This window comes from Capra hircus, chromosome 12 (assembly GCF_001704415.2).
Source record: "Capra hircus breed San Clemente chromosome 12, ASM170441v1, whole genome shotgun sequence".
NCBI classification, from domain to species: domain Eukaryota; kingdom Metazoa; phylum Chordata; class Mammalia; order Artiodactyla; family Bovidae; genus Capra; species Capra hircus.
This window is the reverse complement of record NC_030819.1, coordinates 783327-806174: the sequence shown is the minus strand read 5'-3', so window position 1 is coordinate 806174 and position 22848 is coordinate 783327. Positions and strand designations below refer to the sequence as shown.

General features: G+C 56.2%; 1 protein-coding gene across 10 annotated transcripts in view; it reads left to right on the top strand.

Moving 5' to 3' along the window:
- ARHGEF7 (Rho guanine nucleotide exchange factor 7) overlaps positions 1–22848 on the top strand; it is a 101493-nt gene that overhangs the window by 72140 nt on the left and 6505 nt on the right. For 6 of the 10 annotated variants that reach the window (XM_018056338.1, XM_018056349.1, XM_018056346.1 and 3 more), the window contains 11 exons: positions 1347–1469; positions 5514–5652; positions 6313–6372; positions 7038–7184; positions 7911–7997; positions 10421–10499; positions 10668–10807; positions 12387–12611; positions 14274–14367; positions 15750–15839; positions 18374–18550. In XM_018056338.1, the coding sequence (XP_017911827.1) occupies positions 1347–1469; positions 5514–5652; positions 6313–6372; positions 7038–7184; positions 7911–7997; positions 10421–10499; positions 10668–10807; positions 12387–12611; positions 14274–14367; positions 15750–15839; positions 18374–18550 (1361 nt within the window). Of the gene's footprint in view, positions 1–1346; positions 1470–5513; positions 5653–6312; positions 6373–7037; positions 7185–7910; positions 7998–10420; positions 10500–10667; positions 10808–12386; positions 12612–14273; positions 14368–15749; positions 15840–18373; positions 21164–22848 lie in introns of those variants that run through there. The other 4 variants (XM_018056342.1, XM_018056348.1, XM_018056345.1 and 1 more) reach the window with 2 other exon arrangements.

Below are 22848 nucleotides of genomic sequence, written 5' to 3'. Positions count from 1 at the left end.
CCCTCTCCCCTCTGGGGTGCGCCCTGTGCCCCTCCCGGACTGCGCTGTGTCCCCCTCTGGGGTGTGCCCTCTCCCCTCTGGGGTGTGCCCTCTCACCTCTGGGGTGCGCCCTCTCCCCTCTGGGGTGTTCCCTCTCCCCCTCTGGGATGCGCCCTCTCCCCTCTGGGGTGTGCCCTCTCCCCCTCTGGGGTGTGCCCTCTCCCCTCTGGACTGCGCCGTGTCCCCCTCTGGGGGCGCCCTCTCCCCTCTGGACTGTACCATGTCCCCCTCTGGGGTGTTCCCTCTCCCCGTCTGGGGTGTGCCCTGTCCCCTCTGGGGTGCCCTCTCCCCTCTGGGGTGTGCCCTCTCCCCTCTGGGGTGTGCCCTCTCCCCTCTGGACTGTGCCCTCTCCCCCTCTGGACTGCGCCATGTCCCCCTTTGGGGTGCGCCCTGTGCCCCTCTGGACTGTGCCATGTCCCCCTTTGGGGTGCGCCCTGTCCCCCTCTGGACTGCACCAGGTCCCCCTCTGGGGTGCGCCCTCTCCCCTCTGGGGTGCGCCCTCTCCCCCTCTGGGGTGCGGCCTGTCCCCCTCTGGACTGCGCCGTGTTCCCCTCTGGGGGCGCCTGCGTGTGTGGCCGTATGAGTGAGGCGTTGGCTCGCTCTCTGTTATATCCAGCTTAGTTCTGAGCTGGCTTTGTCTCCCCCTAAAGACTGCAGTTGCCTTTTAGGTAGAGACTCCCTCTTCCTCTGTTTTTAATGTGCTCCCAGTGCCCGACTGGATGGTGAAGTCAATTTATTGAGTCAGTGACTGTCTATCCTGCAGATACACGAACCTGTGACTAATCTCTGAAGACTGTTGAAACCCACGTGGGGGGCTCACGCTTGGGCAGGAGTCTGCCAGCAGTGCGGGCGCCCACTTGCTTTGACCCCAGATCCCAGTGAAGGGGCGGAGTGCCGGCGCTCACGTGCACACAGGACCTGCTCAGGGGCAGGCTGTAGGGCCCTGCGGCCCCCGGCACTCGGTACCGTCCCCCTCACCTGGCGGGGTGACCGCCCCGCTCTGCAGGCCGCTCGTCTCTGCTCCCACCTGGGAAGCCGCCTGTGGGCCTCTGCGCTTGTCTAGTGGCTGCTTCAGCAGGAAACCTTACTGACGAAGCAACCACACGTCGTGTTCCTCCTTATGTGCACACGACATGACGCTCCTGGACGTCTGTTTTGCTCGGTGCCTGAGGAAGGGGCTGGCGTGCAGGTCCTGGCGTCTGGAGGCTGGAGGCGGGGACGGCCTGCTTTCCGCTGCGCGGCTCCCCCGGGGCTGGGGCTGCCCTGTGCAACGCTTACTAAGTGCGGCTCTGTGTCGCTGTCTGCAGGATGCCGGAGGCCCAGCAGAGGGTCGGGGGCTGCTTCCTCAGCCTGATGCCGCAGATGAAGACCCTATACCTGGCGTACTGTGCCAACCACCCGTCCGCGGTCAGCGTCCTCACGGAGCACAGGTGTGTCTCGTGGACTTCTTTCCAGGTGGGGGTGGGGGGGCCGTGTCCTGGGGTTCCCTCAGGGCAGCTCATTTCTGTCAAATGTTACTTGAAACATGGTGCAGGCATCGTGTGCTTTTCAAGAATGGTAAGTTTAATTATCCTCCGAGTGAGTGCCTGGGGAGGACTGACGTCAGGCTTTAAAATCCTAACTAGTGCTTATAATAGAAGTGGGCGTGTTTTGCAGTCTCCTCCTCGGCCTGGACGCTGTGGACAGAGGTCAGGGGAGCTGGTGGGAGCTCTGGAGGGTGGCCGCGGGCTGGTCCGGGCTGCCATCGCACCCACTCAGTGCGTGAGGCTGGAGCACGTGCGGCAGAGCGGGCCTTGCTGTAGGAGACGGTCTGTCTCTGTGGGGCACGCCGGGGCAGAGGCTGTGCGCTCCCGCTCTGCAGCCGGAAACGGGAAGCAGCAGCAGGCATGGCCGTGCGCCCTGGGCAGTGCGGAGCCCGGCCTCCTGGGCAGCAGGGAGGGCCGCAGGGCTTGACCTGCACGCAGGGTGGGCACCGAGGCTCTGCTGCTGCTCCCAGAGGGGCACGCGTCTGTTAAGGATTCAAAAAACTGTATGGTTCCTTCTGAAAGCAGCAGTTCAGTCATAAATAGCAGTTCGGTCGTTTCTTAAACCATAAGGAAGACATTGCGTGAGTCGCAGCAAGGCCAGTGCCGCTGTGCTCCTGGCCTGTGCTCCTGGCCTAAGTGTTTAGCCTCAGGTTACTCCTGACTTAGATTTCAGTTTGAAGCTTAGAGGCTGTGCCGGGAAGCGGGTGTCGTTGGGCTGCTTGTAACTGAATGAGGCTCTGGCAAGACGGCCTGTGTCTGTCCGCCTGTGGCCGGGTCGTGTGGGCCTTAGGGAGGGCCTGTGGCCTGCTTGGAGCCCTACCCACGCCTCTGTAGCCGGTGGCCCTCGGAGATCACCCCTCTTTTCTGGAAGTGCCTGGTCATACCGTCCTGTTGGCGGGAAGCAGAATCGCTGAGTAGCTGAGCGTCTACTCCTCGGAACGGTGATTTAGAAGCGTTTCCTCCTGAGCGAGATGCAGGGATTGAAGTGAAATTTTGAAAAATCCTCAGGAATTGCTGACGCAGTCCTGGAAGAGACGAACAGCAGATAGAAGGCTGGGGTAAATTACAGGGCATTTTAAATGTGTTCTCTCCTCCTGCTGTTTTGGTCAGGGGCCGGCCCCTGGGTGGAAGGTGTGTCCTGAAGGTGACATTTAAAGCCGTTCAGACGTTGGGGCAGCGCTTGGGAGCACGTGCTGTGCTCCTCTCTGTGTTATTGCCTTAATGGCTGCTTGTGTCGTGGCTGAAACCTCAGGGCAGCTTTTCCCAGGAGAGCCGGAGGGCATCCAGATGGGCCTGTGCTCAGGGACTCCTGCCTGTCTGCATATGGTGTGTCCCGGCCGAGAGGCGGGAGGGGTGGGCAGTCAGGCTCTGGGACCGTGCCGAGGACGGTCGAGCGAGGTGGTTGGCAAGATGTGCTGCCCACGTGCCCTCCTGAGGCCCCTGGGTGGCGGCGCCTGCCCTACCCGCAGCTCAGACCCGGCCTCCGGAGCGTGAGTGGAGTTGAGAGCCGGCTGCCCCGGCTGGTGGCCTCCGCCAACCCGCCCTCCCTTCCCCTTCTGTCCTGGGTCCTGCTTGTAGCCTCTGTCCTGCTCTTGTTGAGGTCATGAAACCACCACTTGGGGGTGGATCAGTCTGTTTTTCTGCTTGAATACACTTTCTCCGGGATTGATTTAAACACAGTGCTCTGCGGTTTTTAAGTCTTACTTTTAGTCTTCGGATCCTATGTTGTGTTAATCTGACTTCTGAGTGTGAATCTGGAAAGCGTATGTGTGGAACCGCCAGTCCTGTTGAGTTATGATGGATGTCCGCCTTTTGCATCATCGTTTGATAGTGGACGCCGTAGGCTTGTGGCTGCCTGTTGCGAATGGATCGGGGCTTCATGGTTTCGTATGTAGAATGTCTTCTTTTTCCCAGCACAGTAGTTGTCCCTTTTTGCTGCGCTAGCTTGAGGTTGCCTCTGTGTTCCTCGGGCACCATCTTGCAGCCCCCAGTGTCGTTTGAGAAAATACAGAGGATGAAACACTCTGCCAGGATTGCTAGCATCATTAGAGGCCAGGCTGGAAGGGCCTTCGTTTTGTCAGAAAAGCTGTAACCTGCTGTTTCGTTTTATTGTGGTACTAAATTTTTTAAAAACTAAGAAATGAAGCAACTATGTGCTAAGTCGCTTCAGTTGTGTCCGACTCTTTGCGGACCCTGTGGACTGTAGCCCACCAGGCTCCTCTGTCTATGGGATTCTCCAGGCAAGAATTCTGGAGTGCCCTCTTTGAGGGGGTCTTCCCGACTCAGGGATCCAACCCAGGTCTCGTATGTCTCCTGCATTGGCAGGGGGGTTCTTTACCACTAGCATCTCCTGGGACGCCCATACAGTGATCAGTGAAGATGCATAAAAGGTCTTGTTTCGTTTCCTAACAGTGTGCGTGCCTGGCATTTAAGACTGTCATATGGATATTGAGAGGAGTTACTTTCGCTTGCAAAAATTTCACGTAAATTTTTAGTTGTAGGGGATTTGGGGAGTAGGTGGGTGGCTGATAAGAATAATTTGCTTAGTTTTATTATTGTCTGCCCGAGTTGTTTCTTTATTTTTGTTGTCTCCCTCTTTAGTCTAAAGTGAGAAAACATAGGGGCCAGCATTCACAAATGGAGAGGGAAGTGGCACCCCACTCCAGTGTTCTTGCCTGGAGAATCCCAGGGACGGGGGAGCCTGGTGGGCTGCCGTCTGTGGGGTCGCACAGAGTCGGACACGACTGAAGCGACTTAGCAGCAGCAGCAGCCCTAACTATAAATTGTCGTATGATACTAAACTAACAAAAATGGCCCAAAGAGATGTTTTTTGATATTTTTCTCGTGGTAGAAAAGGCCCCAATTGGATTATATTTAAAGGAGTCAAACTTTACTCCTAGTGCCATTAAGGGGGAGGGGTGGTGTGAGGCGGATCCAGCTGACCTCCACCGATGGGTCAGGGCTTCAGGATTTTCGTGTTTTCTTAGTGACCTCCTCCCAGTGGGAGACATGGGGACCCAGAGGGAGTGTGGCCCCCGCCGCTTGCCCGCAGCCCAGGCGTCCTCCGCTCCATGTCTGGAGAGACACTGCTCGTCAGCAGTGCGGGCCACAGACGGCGTCCTTCCGGGGACCTCGGGTGTCATCTGCCCTGTGAGGGACAGAAACGCAGAGTTCCCATCACAGACGTGAGCCACAGATGTGTGGGTGACAAGCTTGGGTCCCCCTGGGTGCTCATGTGAAGCAGAGCCAGGGCGGTCTGGGCGCGAGGCTGGGGCCTGGGAGCGCCCTCCATGGAGCCTGGCGGTGGGAGGCGGGAGAGAGAGGAGGAGTGGGCGGGAGGCTCGCTCAGCAGCGTCCTGTCTCTGGATATGCGCTCTTGGTTTCCTCGTCCACAAACGCAGACGACTTTCTTCCCACGGGTGGTGAGGGTTCAGTGAACCGATGCTGCAAAAGGGCTTCTGGAGGTTGTGCGCCCGCGTGCGTGCCGGGGGCAGGGGCGCTGCCTCGCGCCGCCGCTGCTCGGGCTGCAGCGCGCGGCGGGCCGGCATCCTGAGTTGGGTGGTCGTCGTTGTGATGCGCCTCCTTAAGCTTTTACAGTCTTGAAGGGCTGCTGACTGGGCTCTGTTCTTGCCCTACAAGGACCGCCCACTGTCAGACCTCTGTATGCAGGTGGCTCGCTGAGGGGGCTTTCCTGAATGGTTTGCTGGGAGACCATGACTGTTTGTGTCATGCACACGGGGCTTTGCTCAGGCCGAGGGCCCTGGCGTGAACTGTGGGGGGTCTTCCCTGTGGTGTTTAGAGATAAGCAGCACACGTTTGGCTGTAAAACCTGTGGCCTCTGAGTGGTCAAGGGCACTGCGTGGTCCGTCGTCGTCCTAGGGGCTGGGGGCAGGCGCGCGGCCCTCCTGGGCTCTGACGGTGCCCTCTGCTCTCTCTGCTCACACTCAGTGAGGAGCTGGGGGAGTTCATGGAGCTGAAGGGCGCCAGCAGCCCGGGGATTCTCGTGCTGACCACCGGTCTCAGCAAGCCGTTCATGCGCCTGGACAAGTACCCTGCGCTGCTCAAGGAGCTGGAGAGACACATGGAGGTACGTCTGCCCCACTAGCCACACCAGGAAGAGCAGTCAGGAGCCAGCCCCGGAGAGGGTATTACCACTGGCCTGTGACTCGGGAGAGTTTCTCAGGGACTTGTTGGTTGTGAAGTTGTTTCCTCATATCCCAGCTCTGTAGAGAGGCGTCTGCTCCAACCACTGCTGGCAGGGAGAGTTCCAGTAGCTGGAAAATGTCCGTGGTGTGGAGGGGTCCCATCAGGAGCCTGTGCCTACAGTGTTAAGTATATGAGTTATGGAGAGATAATAGGAAGAGAGTCAGCGGATGGTGTGCACTTATCTCCTTTTCAGAACTCAGGCTGTGGGCCCGGCAGAGGTTGGGGCTCAGGCTGCTGGCTTAGTTAGGCTGTGGTGAGCCACTCCCCAGGGGCAGGCCCTCTGCTGCTGCGTCGCTCCCCTCTGCCCTTTGGTGCTGAGCAGCGGTGGTGGGGGTGGGCGGCGGTGGGCGAGGCTGGGCTGGCCTCCTCCTCCAGGGCAGAATCCAGAAGACTGTTCACCGTTCCACGGTCCCCTCAGAGGCTAAGCAGAGGTGCTTCAGCGCCGAGACAGAGGGGCAGGCCCAAGCCAGCCTCCAGAGAGAGCCTGCTGAAGGGCAAGTGCTCATTATGGAAGCTCACAGTGTGTTTCTTTTATTCAAAGGATTATCACCCAGACAGACAAGATATTCAGAAATCCATGACCGCCTTCAAAAACCTTTCAGTAAGTGATAGAGCGTGTTACGGTTTTTTTCCTTCAGACATTATTGTGGCAAATGAATACAGGAAATTAGTTGTGAACTATAATTTGGATTTATTCTGGAGAAATAAAAAATAAACAACGTAGTTATTCCACGGCTGGTAAACTTTCCTGCGTTACGGCGCTGTGGACACCAGAGAGGTGAAAGGATCAGTGTCTGCGTTTACACGGTACCGCATAATGCTGCCGCACACGTCAGCGATCTGGACCATGTCTGCAGTCTCACCCCAGCGTCTTGACTGGCGCGTGAAAGGAGTGCTGGGCTTCTCCCTTACCTGCTGCTGTGCTGTCTCAGTGCCTGAGTCTCTGGGGTGTGTGCCTTACTTACAGCACGAGCGGAGCTCACCCTTTCCCCCTCTTCCAGGTCTCCTCTTCCGGTGCTCACTAGTAAAATCAGAGGATGTTTTTCTTGTCCAGTCCACATTCCGTCTTCTAAAAGTGACAGGATTTGCTATATTTTTCTCAGCTAGTGTTTCTCATTCTAGAGCTGTGGTGTTGTTGTGGGTCTCTCTTGACTTGATTCTGTACTCATGAATGAGCGAGTTGTTCACTAGCGTCTGTCTGCAGAAGCAGCCGGCGCCGCAGCAGTAGAGCCCGTCTCCCCTGACGGGCCTCCTGTGCCCCCCCAGGCCCAGTGTCAGGAGGTGCGGAAGAGGAAGGAGCTGGAGCTGCAGATCCTGACGGAGGCCATCCGCAGCTGGGAGGGTGACGACATCAAGACCCTGGGCAGCGTCGTCTACATGTCCCAGGTCCTGATCCAGTGTGCCGGCAGCGAGGTACTGCCTTCAGCGTTCCCTGCACTTCTTTTACTGTGGGGAAACCTCTCTCCAGGGCCCCTGTGCCTGGGCTTCCCCTGCCGGGGCCACGGCACCCCCGAGTCCCTTCACTGCTGTGGGTGGTGTCTCTCCCTCGAGTCGCCTTTTAGATGCCTGGGCATCTTTGGGCTTCACCTTTGGTCTTTCTGGGGCTCTTCTTAACCGATCGCAGCAAATGAGGTTTAATACAAAAGCAGTGCTCGTCAGCCTTCCATGTAAATTGGGCAGAGCTCATGGGGGGTGGCAGCAGCAGGCGTGTCGGGCTCTAGGTTGGTTAGTGCCAGGATCCGCCGGGGACCAGAGGCGGCCTCCCGGCTCTACCCTCCCCGCCTTCAACCTGAAGGGTCTGCCTGGTCTCCCTCTGCCACTGGAAGGTCACAAGTTCTTTTCTTCTATTTTCTCTCAACCACAGAAAAAATCTGTTTTTCTAACTCCTGCCTAATGAGGAGTTAATGGCAGAGCTAAACTCAGATTTTTAGAAACGGTGTTCCATGGGTACTTGTGAGTCTTACGAATTTCTCATAATTTTGTTCCCGTTTAATTTAAATTTGGTAGAAAGAAACACCTAAACATGAAGTGTGATATACTCTTTCATAAGGCCGAATGTAAGTATTTGTTCTCACCATTGTGAACATGTGTGAATGTGTGTTTTTGACATAGTTATTTGGATTTGTTCTTTTACATTAGGAAAAGAATGAGAGATATCTTCTACTCTTCCCAAATGTTTTGCTAATGTTGTCTGCCAGTCCTAGGATGAGTGGTTTCATATATCAGGTAAACACATTTTAAATTTATATTTGTTGATTGTGGGCCTGAGAGCCGTTTTCAGGCTCATTGGGAGTTTCCAGGTTGATACTGCGTGTGTCCGTCGTGTGCTGTGTATAGTGTTGTACGTACAGTGTCATATTCGCATCTGTGCACACAGCCCCAGTCTGTGTGTTCTGACGTGACTGTGAAGCTAGGATCTTCCTGCTCATCTGGAGCCAGCGGAGAAGGGGCCTGGTCTCTGTGCAGCTGACCCTGAGGACCCAGAGTGCTGGGGCGCGGGCCAGCTGGCCGCCTCCAGGGCGCTCTGCTGCTTTCCTGCCACCAGGGCAGGCGGCCGCTCCGCGGGCCGGCTTGGGGGGGGCATGTGTGGCTGAGGTGGTCTGTGGGCCCCCGCTGGACTCAGCGGTCACGGGCACACGCCTGGCGTGCTGTTTAGCTTCTTTATTGCTCGTCACTTTCCTGATTTTCTCCGCGAGGATGTGAGGCAGCTTTAAGAAGAGATGCAAGGGCAGAGCCCTTCCGTCTCTGTCCGTCTCGCAAGGTGCTGCCCTGCCCTCCTCCTGGGACCTGCCCAGCCCGGGGATGAGCCCAGGTCTCCCGCGGTGCTGGCGGCCTCTTGACCGTCTGAGCCTCCAGGGAAGCTGATAAGTGCCTTAGGTTTTCTGTTTGTCTAGTAGGGGCTTCTGGCAAAGTTGACTGCTTTGTTCCTGTGTGGTTATTGAAGCTGCAGCCTTCCCATCAATTCCTCAAGGCCTGGTCACCAGGAACCATTCCCACAGAAATCACCCTGGGTTTGCTCAGAGTTGCATTTTTGCACGGGTGGCACGCTATTTGTCTTGTCCCCAACAAGCGCTCTGCTGGGTCCTGAGTCCAGAGCGTTCACGGCGGGCTTGTACCTGCTCCGAAAGCTTAACAGCCCAGAGAGGAGTTGACATCACGCACTTGTTCCGAAAGGAGCGCTTTAGGCATGAGAAAGCAGATAGACGGGCCAGCCCAGGAAAGGACCGCCTCCCAATCTGTAAGCCTGTGGTTGAGCACCTCCCCAAGCTGGCTGCTGCTGCTCTAAGTGAGCTCTGTCCTTCTCGGCCATGTACCCTGGCTTCGAAGCTCCCCCCACCCCAAGGCCCAGGGCCCTGCGGTGACCTGTGGGGCTGCGGGGGCGTCCGGAGCGGCCTCAGGCCCCAGGGTGCTGGCGTCAGCATGCCGCCGCCGGGCCCTGCTTTCCCCTTGGCACGCTGTCTCAGGGGCTTCTCTCCGAGTGCTGAGACCCCCAGTGCTCGCGTGTCAGTGTTCACTTCCGGCTTTGCCCCACATCCGGCCACCGCGAGCTCGTCCTGGCCACCGCGAGCTCGTCCCGGCCACCACGAGCTCGTCCCGGCCACCGCGAGCTTGCCCCGGCCACCGCGAGCTTGCCCCGGCCACCGCGAGCTCGTCCCGGCCTCCGCGGCTGTTGCTGCAGGTTAGTCCGGGACACGCAGCTGTCTTTCCCGTCAGGCTTCTCCGAGCTCTTGGTCAGCCCAGTGCCGTCGGCTCCTCGGCAGGGCGTCTGCAGTGCCCACGCCCGGCTGCAGGACAGGTTCCTGCGCCCCGGCCCCGCTGCCCGTGGACCGGATGAGGCCTGTGGGGCTGCGGAGGTGGCCAGGCCCGTGTGGTGCTCTCGGCGCCTGGCCTCTGCCCGGGTGTCAGGAGTCCCGAGCCTTGTGGCCTCTGAGCCGCCCCCCTGCTCAGGGCCCTGCTCCTCGGGGCCCTGGCCCTGACCCAAGAGATGCTCCCTGCGGACTCACTCGGCCTCCACAGCTCTGGTGGCTGTTATTCGAGGGGCTCGCTCCGCGGCCCAGTTCTGGTTCCGCTCCCTGCCTCATGCCCTCTGTCCCAGAGCGGGTGGGCTGGTGCTCTTCTCTGCATTGTGGGCAGCGCTTGGCGCAGCTGCTGACGGACAGTCTGGTGGCGGATGGCCAGGCGCAGCCTCACAAGTCCCTCCAGCTCCAGTCGCCTTTATTTGCCTTCAGATGTGGAACTCGCCCCGTGTTTCTCTAAGGCACATTTCTGCTTCCTTTCTATAAACAACATCATTTAAAATAGCCACTGTGGACCCTAGTTTTTTTTTTTTTTTTTTTTTTTTATCATAGTGTATAATGTTTTTGTGTCTTGCTGTTTATATTTAGAGTAACTCATCAGATGAAATGTTTTTGTTCTGGTTTGCAGCCCTGTCCCTTTTTGCTGGCTCATTTCTTGGTTATAGTATTACAATTTCTTATTCAAGGTAGAGGCTTTTGTATTATATATGCCTTTGGTACAAACAAGAGAGTTTGCTTTGCAAAGACAGTCCCTCTGCATTTCCTAAAATTGTTAAATATTTACTTTATTAACGGTACCTCCTTTACTAGAAAAGCACTGACTGACTGTTTTTGTTGGGGGGTCTTTTTTAGGGAAAGCTACCAACGACAGGAATGACGGTCACAAAGCTTGAGGACAGTGAAAATCACAGGAACGCGTTTGAAATATCAGGTGATAGGCGCGGGCTCTGTGGGTGCCCTCTGTCCAGGTGCCGAGGCAGCGGCCCTCATGCGCGGGCCCCGCTGAGCCCCCGAGGGCTGCATGGGCGTGCTGTGGGGCCTCCATGGGGTGCACGTGTGTGCGCTCTGACGCCCTCCAGCCCGTGCCTGTCTCCTCCAGGGAGCATGATCGAGCGGATCTTGGTGTCCTGCAACAACCAGCAGGACCTCCACGAGTGGGTGGACCGCCTGCAGAAGCAGACGAAGGCCGCCTCGGCAGGAAACCCCAGCAGCAAGCCTCACTCGGTGCCGTCGCACACCGTAAGGGCCCCGCCCCGCCCCGCCCCCGCCCGCAGACCCCGGGCCAGGAGAGCGCCGCTGGGCCTCAGGCCTCTCTGCAGACGCGTCCTCATACCCCGTGGGCCGCGATCGCCTCACAGGGACCCACTTGTGAGCCAGGCCTGCCTGTCTGCCTCTCGAGAGTTCACACACACGCACGCACACGGTTCACCGGTTAGGCGCCCGTCAGCACCCGCTTAGGCAGCTGCCCTGCCCAGGGTGGGCCGCGAACACTACCTCAGGGCTTGTGAGGGTCTCTCCTGGGACTTCTCCCACATGGTTCACCCTGGGGTCGCTGCCCTTGGGCTTGAAGGGCCGTCCCAGGGACGGTGGTCATGGCATGGTGTACTGGTCACTGCTGCAGCCTCTTACTCCATTTCTCAGCAGTTTGGGGGAAAAGCTATTCATTTGCTTCAACTATCATTTTGAATGGTTTTGCCATGACAGCTTTTCCATATTGTAAATGTATTCTAGAGATGCTTAGCTTTCATGGGACTACATTTATCCCAAGGGCATAGGTGTGTACATGTTTGTCATCAACAGGGAGTCCCTTCTCACTCAGGTGGTAACAGCCTGAAACCAACCTCTACAGACTCCCACCTCAGGGAGCCATGTGCCGGGACCCTGGCCTTTCTGGTCCCAGGGCAGCTGTGTGGTCATGGCAGAGTCCGCTGCTTCTGTCCTCGAGCCCTAAGCCTCAGCTTGAGCCCAGGCTCCCCTTTAAGCCTGTGTTTCAAATATTATTCATTTCTTCTGAATAATGACCTTACTCTGGTTTCCAGCTCACAGAACAACTCAACTTTTTTTCCTGTTAAGCATACCGTATTGTTTTGGGTTAATTCGAGGTCACTGGCTGCTTTTGAATTGTTTAAAGTTCTTATTTGTCATTGTGATCGAATACTTTTGCAGTTTCTAGGAGCATAAACCCCATTAATAAGGTCCTTCTGAGAGATTAAATTTATGTAACCTTGTCTTGATTAAAGCTGATTTTTCTGAGAAAATGTTTTACCCAAGGGATTGGTAAAATTTTTCTTCAAAAACACAGTAAATATTTTTTTTGGTTTTTAAGCACTATGGTCTCTGTTGCAATTGTATTTTGCTTTTATAATATAAAAGCAACCATTGACACGAATAGGCCTGACTGTGTCCCAGGAAAAAAAATTTTTTTTTTAACAAAAACAGGGATCAGGCTCTACTTTTGCTGGCGAGGTAATAATGATGCTCCCCCAGTCACATTCCCAGGGCAGAGAATGCCCATTCTTTTATAAAATCCTGATATCTGTGTTAAATGAAATGCCTTTTTTGCAAATGTGACTGCATGGCGGTTAAAGGCGGTGGATGGGTTTCCGGGTCTGGACCCAGCAAGCTGCTGCTTCCTGCCCTGAGCTCAGCAGGCCTCACGCAGGGTGTGGGGGATGCTCGGTCTGACGGCCAGTAACCTGAGCATCAGGAGATTCAGGACGCACACTAGCAAGTGGGCGCTGCTGTGCTGGGAGGGCTGGGCTGGCCTCGGGTCCCCCGGCGGTGAACGCGCTCTGCTCTCTCCCTCTGTCCCTGGCAGCTCCCTTCCCACTCCATCACCCCGTCCAGCAAGCACGCGGACAGCAAGCCCGCGCCGCTGACGCCCGCCTACCACACGCTGCCCCACCCCTCCCACCATGGCACTCCACACACCACCATCAACTGGGGGCCCCTGGAGCCTCCGAAGACCCCTAAGCCCTGGAGCCTGAGCTGCCTGCGACCAGCACCCCCTCTGCGGCCCTCGGCTGCCCTCTGCTACAAGGAGGTGAGCCCTAGTGAGTGTGGGAATGTGACAGCCCCGTGTTTGTGTCTGTGACGTGGAGCCGATGAGCCTCTTCAGAATGGAAGGCTCTGCCTTCTCTCCCTTGTTACCCTTCCTGTGCTCCAGAGCCCCAGAGTCCTGGGGAGGCCCCAGAGTCCTGGGGAGACCCCCACTGGGGTCCCCTCTGTGCCTATCACAGGGAGAGGGACAGGCTCGGGGCACTGTTTGTGCTTTGAGGAAGCTGGTTGACGACTGTGGTGATCACACGAGCGTGCTTGAGTGTGAGCTGAGTTCAGTTACTCTGGTGTGGTTGTGGCTATGAGTGTGGGGGGTGTGGCTCGGGCGGTGGGCTGGGTGGGATGTGGGTGTGGCTGTGAGCATGGTGGGTGGGACAGTGCGCTTGGTGGGCGGGGCCTGTTTGTGAGCCTGGTGAAGCGCTTTTGCACCGATTTGCATCTCAGAGAGGCCACATTTGCCGAAGGACCTGGGCAGACCCTGCCTCCATCCTTGCTGGAGGAATTTTACGGCACATAGGGGAGTACAACATAAATTACAGTTAATCCTGTATGGGTTTTGTTAGTGAACTTTGGTTCTTAGGACATGTTTCTTCCCGGTGGCCCATTTTGGCATCCTCGCTGCCTAGCTCAGTGTGGCGGAGTGCAGCCACGCCCTGCTGCGGGTTCTTACAGGGGAGGGGGAGTAGGGTACAGGAGAGAGAGGCTTGGCGGGTGTGGCCGTGGACATGTCCAGTGTGCTGGGCACACAGGCCGCCTGGTCACGGAGCAGGCGTCCTGGGGCAAGGCCGGCGTTCGGCGCCGCCTGCGGGCGCTGCTCCTGGGCGTCCCTCCGCCCCTGTGCCTCAGGACGCCTGTTGTGTTCACTTCTTCGGGACTGCTGGTCTGCTGCGTTCCCAAGCGCTCTGGAAGTTCTCTCTTTCACGGATTTTGGAGAGACACCTTTGGAACGCAGGCTGTTCTTTCGGTGCTTGTCAGCCTGATCCCTCCCATAGCCTGAGTCCCGTTCTCAGCCTCGGACTGGCCTCGTGAGGTTCAGCGGCGGCGAATGCGACTCAGTGATGCAGAAGTTAGCCTCCCTGACACTGGGGTTCAGTACGTGCCTGACAGTCAGACCCTTGCCGGCCGCGTGGGCTGCTCTTGCTGCTCCTCCCCTGCCCCGCTGAGGGTCCGGATGTGCTGTGGACAGAGGGACAGTCTCTGGGCTCTGAACATAGCTCTGCCAGCGGAGGGCGCCAGTGTGCTGCCCGTGGGCTGATTCTGTTCCCTTTGCTTCTCCCTGTTTCCCTCACCTTTCATTTAGAAATCGACAGGGTCCTCCTGTCTTTCTGGTTGGCTGCAGCAGGGGGGTCTGCCCTAGAGTGGGCAGCGCACGTGGCTCCCTGCACAGGCGTCAGCCCGCTGCCCTCTCTTCTCCGCACTGCCGGCTGCCGCACCTCCCAGGGAGTGGTCCCGGTGGTCCCGGCGCCGGCGGGTCCAGGTGGAGGAGGGCCGTCAGAGCTGTGCCTCAGGATGTCAGCGCTCCGCAGCTGGCAGAGCGCGGTCAGCGTGTGCGGGGCGGGCGCTGGAGTGTTCACGGTTTCCCCCTCCACCGCGGCCGTGCCTGCCCACCAGATCTGGGGTCTGCCAGCCTTTTCCTCTCCTTCCCCAGGACCTGAGCAAGAGTCCCAAGACCATGAAGAAGCTGCTGCCCAAGCGCAAGCCGGAGAGGAAGCCCTCAGACGAGGAGTTCGCTCTGAGAAAAAGTGAGTGCCTGCGAGGACACACCCGGCTCTTGGTGGAGGGGGGTTGGGAGGCGGGGCCTCGGGTGAGGAGGCGGGGCCTTGAGGGTGGGGACGGGGCTTTCCAGAACCGCAGAGGGGAAGCCAGTGCCCAGCCTCCGGTCTGCTCTTGAGGACGTCGGAGTGGGGCAGCGCAGCCCCCTCAGTGCCGGCAGCATCAGCTGCGCTGGCAGCATCCCCTGTGAGTGTGCCCCCGCTGTGGACACTGACTCCCAGCGGATCCTGCAGGGAGTTAAACGTTGTTCTCACAGAAACTTGTTACACGACTGGTCCAGTTGGTGACATGTAGGTCAGTTTCTCGGTGGCTCCTAAGCCCTCTGTGTAATGCTGACTCTTAGGAGGGAGCACCTGGCTTGCTTTGCGTGTGTTTATCTTGATATCATGAGATGCTGTCCAAACGTTTTTGGTACGGCTTATAAGTGGCTCAGTCCTTCATTCTAACCATTTAAAAAAAATTAGTTGAGCCTTTAAAAATATATATCGAGTATTCTAGAAAATATATAAAAATTTAGAACAAAAGCAGAAATTAACCATACAGCTGTACGAAGCACGCGGGGTGTGAGGGCTGCCCGGCACCAGCAGCGTCAGACACTGTTGCTCCGCAGGCGCCGTCCTCCGCCAGGTGGCCCCCTGGTGCAGGTGAGGCCAGTCTGGAGGGGCCCCAGCTCAGGCCAAGCTCTGGAGCCATGCCTGCACTCTCTGGGCTGCACTCCGTCAGCTTCCGGATTAACTCTGGTGGGAATCTGTGGGTCAGGGAAGCGCTTGTAAATAGGGTCAAATGGCTTTTCAGGGGCTGCTCCTGTCTTCTCTGCCTCCTGCGTGTGGGTGCAGGAAGTTCTTTCTGATACCTGCATCCACACGGAGAATCGTGGTTTCTGATTTTCTCAGGCGATATGTGAAAACACCATCCCTAGTTTTAATTTTCACTTCTTTTCTTGGTGACGATGAACATTCTTCTGTGACTCTTGTGAATTGTTTCTGCTGCTTTTTTCATGTTCAGAATGGGGGGGGTACTCTTTTTCCTATGGATTAGTAAAACAATATAAATGTATAAGTATATATATACACACACACAGACATATAGATACGTGTATATATATATGTGTGTGTGTGTATATATGTGTGCGTGTGTGTGTATACATGTTTGGGTATTAGCTCTTTGGCAGACATGTTGTAGATAAAAAATAGAAGTAAACGTCCTTTGGAATATAACTATTCTGTGAATATCCAGAAATGTTTATCCGGCACCAGATCCAGGGGAGGGGCCGGCAGTCAGCACCGCTGGCTGAGTGGCTGGCCTGGCTGTGCTGGTGACTTGGGCGGTGACGGCCGCGTGTCCCTCGCAGGCACGGCTGCGCTGGAGGAGGACGCCCAGATCCTGAAGGTCATCGAGGCTTACTGCACCAGCGCCAAGACGCGGCAGACGCTCAACTCAAGTAAGTGTCGCCGGAGCCCGCGGCCACTCTGCTGGCTCCTTCTGCCTGAAATCACGCCCCAGAGGATGCGGCTGTGGCCCTGTGCAGGCTCTGGGCGTGACCCCTAGTGAGGGTGCTCCTGCGGCCTGGCCCGCGTCCCTCAGTCGTGAGAAGGGGTCTGAGCGGTCAGTGACGCGGCCCTGCCGGGAAACCTTGGCGTGAATGGTGCTGCCAGGTGTAGAAGCTCTGGGGCCTGGAGAGGACGGCTGTGATAGGACACCGCAGTGCGCTCTCAGTTCAGTTGGTCAAGCTGCCTAAACCCCTGGTGTGGAAGTGGTTTGATCGAAGAGTTTCTGAGAATTATTGTCAAAAACACAAGCCTAGAGTAAGAGTTGTTTTTTGTTTCTGTTTTTTAATAGCAACTCACCGCCCCCCCCCCCCCCCCCAAATGGTTGCATTTAGAGTTTTTGCTGTAGACACCAGGGAGTTTACTGGGTAAATTTCCTACCTTTCAGTGTACCTGCATCTTACTTACAATGTCTTATATGAAAGCATCTTAATCCGGTGTGTGAACAGGAAAAAAGTGGATTCTTTTTTTTTCCCCAAATTCCTGAGCATTTGAGAGTTGGAGTGCAGGGTAGATATAGTCAGGATGTGGTCTGTTCAGGAGGAAAAGGGGCTGAGCTTCCCCTGCCTCGGACTGGATGTCATTAATTCTGGCGTGAAAACCAGCTTTTATTAGATGCTGTGTTTCTGGTTCCCTTCTCCTTCTCGACTGGTGAACTGCCCGTCACCTCATCTGTACCACCTGCAGTGTGACGTGGCAGTTCCAAGCCGTGTCACGCTTGTTGTAAAAAAAAATGCTGGAAAGAAAAGGTGGAAAAGGAACTGTTGATTGCTTTAACTTAGCTTTTGTTCAAGGTGACTGCAGGTGGGAGGCTGGGGCCAACAGGATTAGCCCTGGGTACAGCTGCAGGTGATCCGGAACTTTCTTTCTGGCTTGTAGTTTACACGTCCCGCCCGTGATGTTGGGACGTCTGGTCTGCACCGCGTCTGGTGAGAACGCCTGTCTGTAGTGACCAGTGCCCAGAGCAGGTGAGGAAGAGCAGGGTGTGCGTGTGGAGGGAGTCGGCAGGTGACGGGGCTGTAGTCTGCAAGCGCAGACCATCGTCCCTGAGGACAGGACGGCTTCCTACTTGAGACTGTATTTTGGGTAATAGGCTATATGTGCCTGTAGTGTTTTGGGTTTTGAGTTTGAGATTTTTAAAAAGTTACTCGTCTCCACATCAGCTGTGTGAAGTGCGGCTTCAGCTCGGCATCCCAGGTGAACGGACCTGGTGGTGAGCCTTGTGTTTCTGTGTGGGTCTCGTTTCTCCCCCGGGGACGGGGCCCTGGCGTGTGTAGGTCTCGCCACGCTGCCTGTGTGTCCACTTCTGCTGTGCGGGCAGACCACTGGACGTTGGCCAGCACAGTGGGTTTTGTTTTTAATCGATGTTACGGCCTAACTGCCCTGAGGCCTGGGACTGGCCTTCATGCAAGGTTGTCAGGGACAGGTGGCTCGGGAGTTGTGTCTCTCGTGCTGGCTGGGTGGTGCGCTGTGGAGCCTGGAGACGGCAGGTGGGGCGGCTCTGTCCCCGTGGAGCAGAGATCGTGGGCGTGCGTGCCCCGCCTCGGCTCTGTCGGGTGCGGTGCGCCTGGGTGCTGGACGCCTGCATCGCCCACAGGGCCTGTGCACTGCCGCCCTCCCGGCCGGGCCCGCCACTCATGGCTCCCCATGCGTCGGGGAGGGTCAGCATGAGGGTTGATGGCATCCGGCCAGACGTGTCTTCCTGTGTGACCACTCCCCTGGATGCGTATGGGTGGCGCTCCTGTGGGTAGGTGCTCCGGGCTAGAGGCCTGTGTGCTCTGCGGGGTGGGGGAGCGGGGGCGGGACCCGTATCACCCCGTCGCTGTCGGAAGTCCTCGTGGTCGTTACAGTTGCACAAGGTAAGTTTAGACCCCCATCGGTAAGGTGACTTCTAGTCTGGCAGAGAGGCAGCTGAAGGAGTCAGTCAGAAATCCTCGGGAAGTATTTTACGTTCGGTATATGCATGTTAGCCACATGAATGATTCCTTTTACAAATAATGTCCTAAATGAGGTCATTCGTTAATTGAATGTGTAGCAGAATTGGTTATTTGTCATATGTCTTTAGAATTTTCTTGTGATTGTGGGCTTATTTCGTAAAAGATTTCATAAGTGAGGGCCTAATAGCAGTAAGCTTAAAAAGGAGCAGTTTGGAAATGGCATCGTGATATGGGTTTATTTAAATAACCATCGATCCAGCTGTGTTCTGCGGGCTGTGCTAGTCAGTGAGTCAGTGATGAAACCCAGCCGTAGGTGAGGAGGATCGAGCGTTGCTGCCGTGTTCTAACACTCTTTTCTCTCTCCCTTCTCTTCCCGTCACCTTCTGCGTTTGTTTCCTGTTTTGGTTGTGGCTTTTCCTGCCGTCTTCCTGCTCGCCCCTCCTCCGCCTGCCCCTCCTCCCCCGCCCTCCCCCACCCCCCACCCGTCTTAGCATGGCAAGGCACTGACCTGATGCATAATCACGTCTTGGCTGACGACGACCAGTCAAGTCTAGACTCCCTGGGTCGGCGCAGCAGCCTCTCCCGTGTGGAGCCTTCAGACTTCTCGGAAGACTCTGACTATGACAGTATATGGACAGCCCATAGTTACAGGATGGGTTCTACATCTCGTAAGAGCTGTTGCTCATATATCTCTCACCAGAACTAACGCACTTCTCAGCTTTTCTTAACAATGCTTGTTGTACTGCAGCCTGCTTTTCTTAGATGTTTTCTTGCTGTTTCTTGTCTCTTTTATGTGATATTTTAACAACTTTGGGGAGCATTTCTGATATTTCCCATTGTATTTTGTGGGGCTTACTGGCCACGTGAAGTGTCCACTCAAGCGACTGACTGTGGAAAGCGGTGGTGTGTCCACAAGCTACACCGAGGGTCTTCTGTCCATGGGCAGCGGTGGTCTTACAGCCCCACGTGACATGGTTAGGGTTTTTATTCTCAGTGTAGCGACTGTCTTGTTTCGTTTTAGATACAGCTGTATGAACACTTTTGTATTTTATACCGAAACCACACAGGTTTGTGATCTAAGTGCCAGCAACGTGGAGGAGACTCTGGCCTTCCGTACAGGGACGTAATTGTGTGGGTGTGCGGGACGCGCCAGTCCAGTAGTTGTGGAGAGATGAGAAGAACCGTGCCTCCAGAGCTGAGTCCAGACCACATGGCCGAGTGCTCGGCTGCCCTGGGTGCCCGGGAGGAGCCTCCGTCAGCGCGGCGGGTGTGAGCTCTGGGCCTGGGCAGGCGCGCGAGGGGCACGTCCACACCCCGCAGACGGCCAGCTCTGGGCCCCAGTTCCCCGCAGGCCAGACACCTGCATGTCATCCCCCAGACTTCCGTTAGTTGGAGGAGTTTCTCTTAGAAGGCACTTGGCAAACCGGTGCCCCTGCAGTGCAGGGCGGGAGTCCGGCCTCTGAGCGCATAGGTCAGGCTGTGTGCATACCCAGGAAGTCGCCCACCCCGACTCCCAGGTCCGAGCCCGCGGCCTGCGGGCACAACGTGCTTGTTTTCAGCTGCAGGGACACTCCCTTCACAGCCCAGGTGGAACATCACCCTCACTCTCGGTTGCCATGGCGATGCGAGTCCCCAAAAGTTTACCAAGTTGCCGTGTAACACACTTACGAGAACATCTCACATCTGGGGATGCCCCTACTTCCCTGGGGTTTGTTGTGGGAAGCTTCTCACTGCCCTCCCTTGGACTGGCTCCTGCTTCACAAAAAACTGACTGTGCCTTGTGGCACACGCTTGTGGCACCAGCGCACACACAGTCCACGCTGGGCGGGAGGGCGAGACCCCTCCCCGTCACACTCAGCTGTGCATTGGGGACACCCTGAAGCCAGTCTCAGAAAGCAAGACACCGTGACAGCTGGGGTGGCGTTTCCCCTCCCCATGGGGCGGCTGTGGCCCTGTGTGCTCAGTGCCCTGCCTCCTCGGCACCAGGCGTGCAGGGTTCCAGTCTTGTTTGCATGGAGTGGCCGTGAGCCAATGCCCTGCGCCCTGGGCCCGGGCAGCTGGTCCCGCTGTGCATGGCGCTGGTCCCCGCGGCCCTCCTGGGGTCCCGGCAGGAGCTGTGCTGGAGGGCCAGGGCCACAGGCAGGGGCTTGTTAGGAAAGCCAGGAGTCGCACACGTCCGTCTGTCCCTGAGTGTCTACCGAGCTGCTTATGCCACCTGGAGAGTTCGTATTTTTATATCAGTTAGTGTAAATAAGAAAGTTGAGGAGCAGTCTTTTAGAATTAGTCGGAGCCCAGTATTCACCCGTGGGAGGGAGGAGATTATATACGTTCAGCCAAGTAGCACATGGCTCATATGCTTCATGTCATGCAGTGAACTCAGAAGCGTGTTTTACTTCATGTCACATCAGGTGACGTCACAGCTTTCCAGGTTCTCACGGTGCAGGAGTTTCTCTCTGCTCAGAGACTGTGAGTGGGTCGGGCCGGGCCTCGGTGCACGCGGGCTTTCAGGCCGTGCTGTGTGTGCCTGGGATTCTCTTGAACGCCAGATGGGTTGTCCTGACACTGATATTCCAACCACCAAAGTTTTCCTATTTCCCGCAATTCCTCTTTGTGCCAATTAAAGCCATTTTGACAATGATTTTCTGTTGATTCTAAGATCACTACAGAATGACCACCTGGCTGTCTGTCTGTCTGGGTTTGTTCTGAAGTCTGGCACCATTTGCCCTTGTGACCTAGCTGGAAGTATCCGTGCCATTGGCTTGAAAGCCGTTCTCACGGGGCGTGCCACGGACAGTGTTTCCACTTTTGCGGAACTTCAGTCGTGCTGAGCCAGTACCTGTGTTTCTGCCATTCTATAATATCTCTGTGTACAGTTAGTATTATAACGGAAGGGGGAAGAATCTGAGCTAGAAGGTAGGTTTAAGCCATTTGCAGGCCCTTGGCCAGCGGCTCAAATGGTGTTCCCATTGAATTGATGCTTGCCACAAGTCTGTAAGCTATATCACGTGTTTTGCATAAAACTGCCGAAACACAGGGATGTGTGTGCATCGTGGTGAAGACCTTGGAAATCTGCGTGTTGTGCTTTCAGTCTGTGAGCGGGAGAGCCGCTCTCCGTGGGCGCCTGCCGCTCCGGACCCAGTCGGACGTGTACCTGAATGTCCATTGTACAGTACAGTATGCATACTCCTGTTTGTGGCTGCATATGGCAACGAAGTGTTTGTTTTATATTCAAGAAAAGACGTCTGTTATGTACAGTTGAAATAAATTTTGCATTTGCTAGCCTCTGGCTTTTAATATGTGTTACATGGAGGGGGGTTGGGGTTGGGGGAGCAGAATTTGCGGTTCACTGTGATTCGGCTGTTTGGAACTAGCATCTTCCGCAGGACGGCGGGGCGGTGCTCACCTCGTGCCTGCCTCGACGGCAAAGCCTGCACTTTCTTAGGTTAACAATGTTTCAGATGACGCGAGACGACGCTTCTCGTGTTCATGTCATCTGTTTCCCTCTAATTCTTTCGTAAAGAAATTTTTGCTCACTGGGAGGTTTGTCTTCAGAAAGAAGAATGCTCTCTTGCCTCCTCTCTCTTGGTGGAGTCAGGGCTGTGCATAAAAGGAAGAAAGCCCACCTTCAGTGTTTCCTTTCCGTAGGCCAAGGGCTCAGGTTTTAGTTTTTATTTGTAGAGTGCGTGTCTAGCCGACCAGGAGAGGCAGAATGGGAGGAACAGAGGCGCCTGTGGCAGGTCTGGGACCAGGCCGGGGTGCAGACGGTGGCCGGGTGGACAGCCTTCTCTGAGGAGGGGCCTTGTGGTTTTGTTTTGTTTTTCCCTAAGAAAAATGAACTGGAACCTTATCACAGCCAGAAATAACAGAGTGGCCTAACGGAGAGATCTTACTGAGTAGACTTTTTTAAATGTTAGCGTTCTGTTTCATGCTGAAAGTTACTTCCGTTTCTGTGAGTTACAAGAAGTCATGTGAACCGTGCTGTAAAGATACTCCGCCGCTGGCCGGAGAAGCGGACACTCGCTTCTGAAAGACCCTACCCGGTCTTCAGGGTCTCCAGGCGGCCGGACCCACGTGCACGGCGCAGCCCCTGAGTTTGGAGCTGCAGGCCTTCGGGGGTGCCCCCCGGGGGTGGCCTGCCTGCCCCGTGACAGTGCCTGGGGCCAAGGCCCTCTGCTTGCTGTCTGGGCAAGCCCTCTGTCCACAAGGCGGAGGTGCTGCACCTGCGTGTTCTCAGACTAAGCTCCACGGCCCCCTGGGGACCTGTGACAGATGGAGGGGACAGGTTCTCAGTGGGTCTCCAGCTTCCAGGTCACCCGTCCCAGGGAGTTCACGGGTCCCCAGCGCCTGCTCCGTCCCCAGCTGAGGGCGCAGAGCGACCCCTGCTGGCGGCAGTGCTTGAGTGCTTGTCAGCCGGCAGCAGCTGGGTCTGCCCTGAGGAAAGACCCCTGTACCGAGCCACAGCAAAGCCACGCAGTGCTTGTGTGTGTACTCACAGACACGTGCAGGGTCGTGTGCTGGCTCACACTCCTCAGAACGTTAGCCAGAAAGCTGCAAAATGTTCCTCTTGATGATGGAGGAAGTGTTCAGCACTTGGATTTAGGTAATGCTGAATTCAGGTTAAATGGGTATTTTTGCTGGAAATCTTAGGCACTGTGAACCTCCAGGAAGCGGCTACAGCTTTCAGCGTTTTCCACAGTGAGGTGCTGCAGAATCCCAGTGGTCTCCTGGAGACACAGAGCTCTGTGTTGAGCACAGAGCTGGGGAGACGCAGCCCCTGTGTGTGCTGGCGCCTCCGTGAGCACACGCTCCTGTGTCTCAGCCCCACAGTGGAGGCTTTCAAAGTGACAGCCATGTTTGGAGGCTCTGCTCTGGAATTCTTTTTCCAGCCTAACTAATTCAGAGAAGATTTGCTGTGATGCTTTTAAAAGTACTGAACTGATCTTCGAGAAAGCTTGTTAAATCTGCT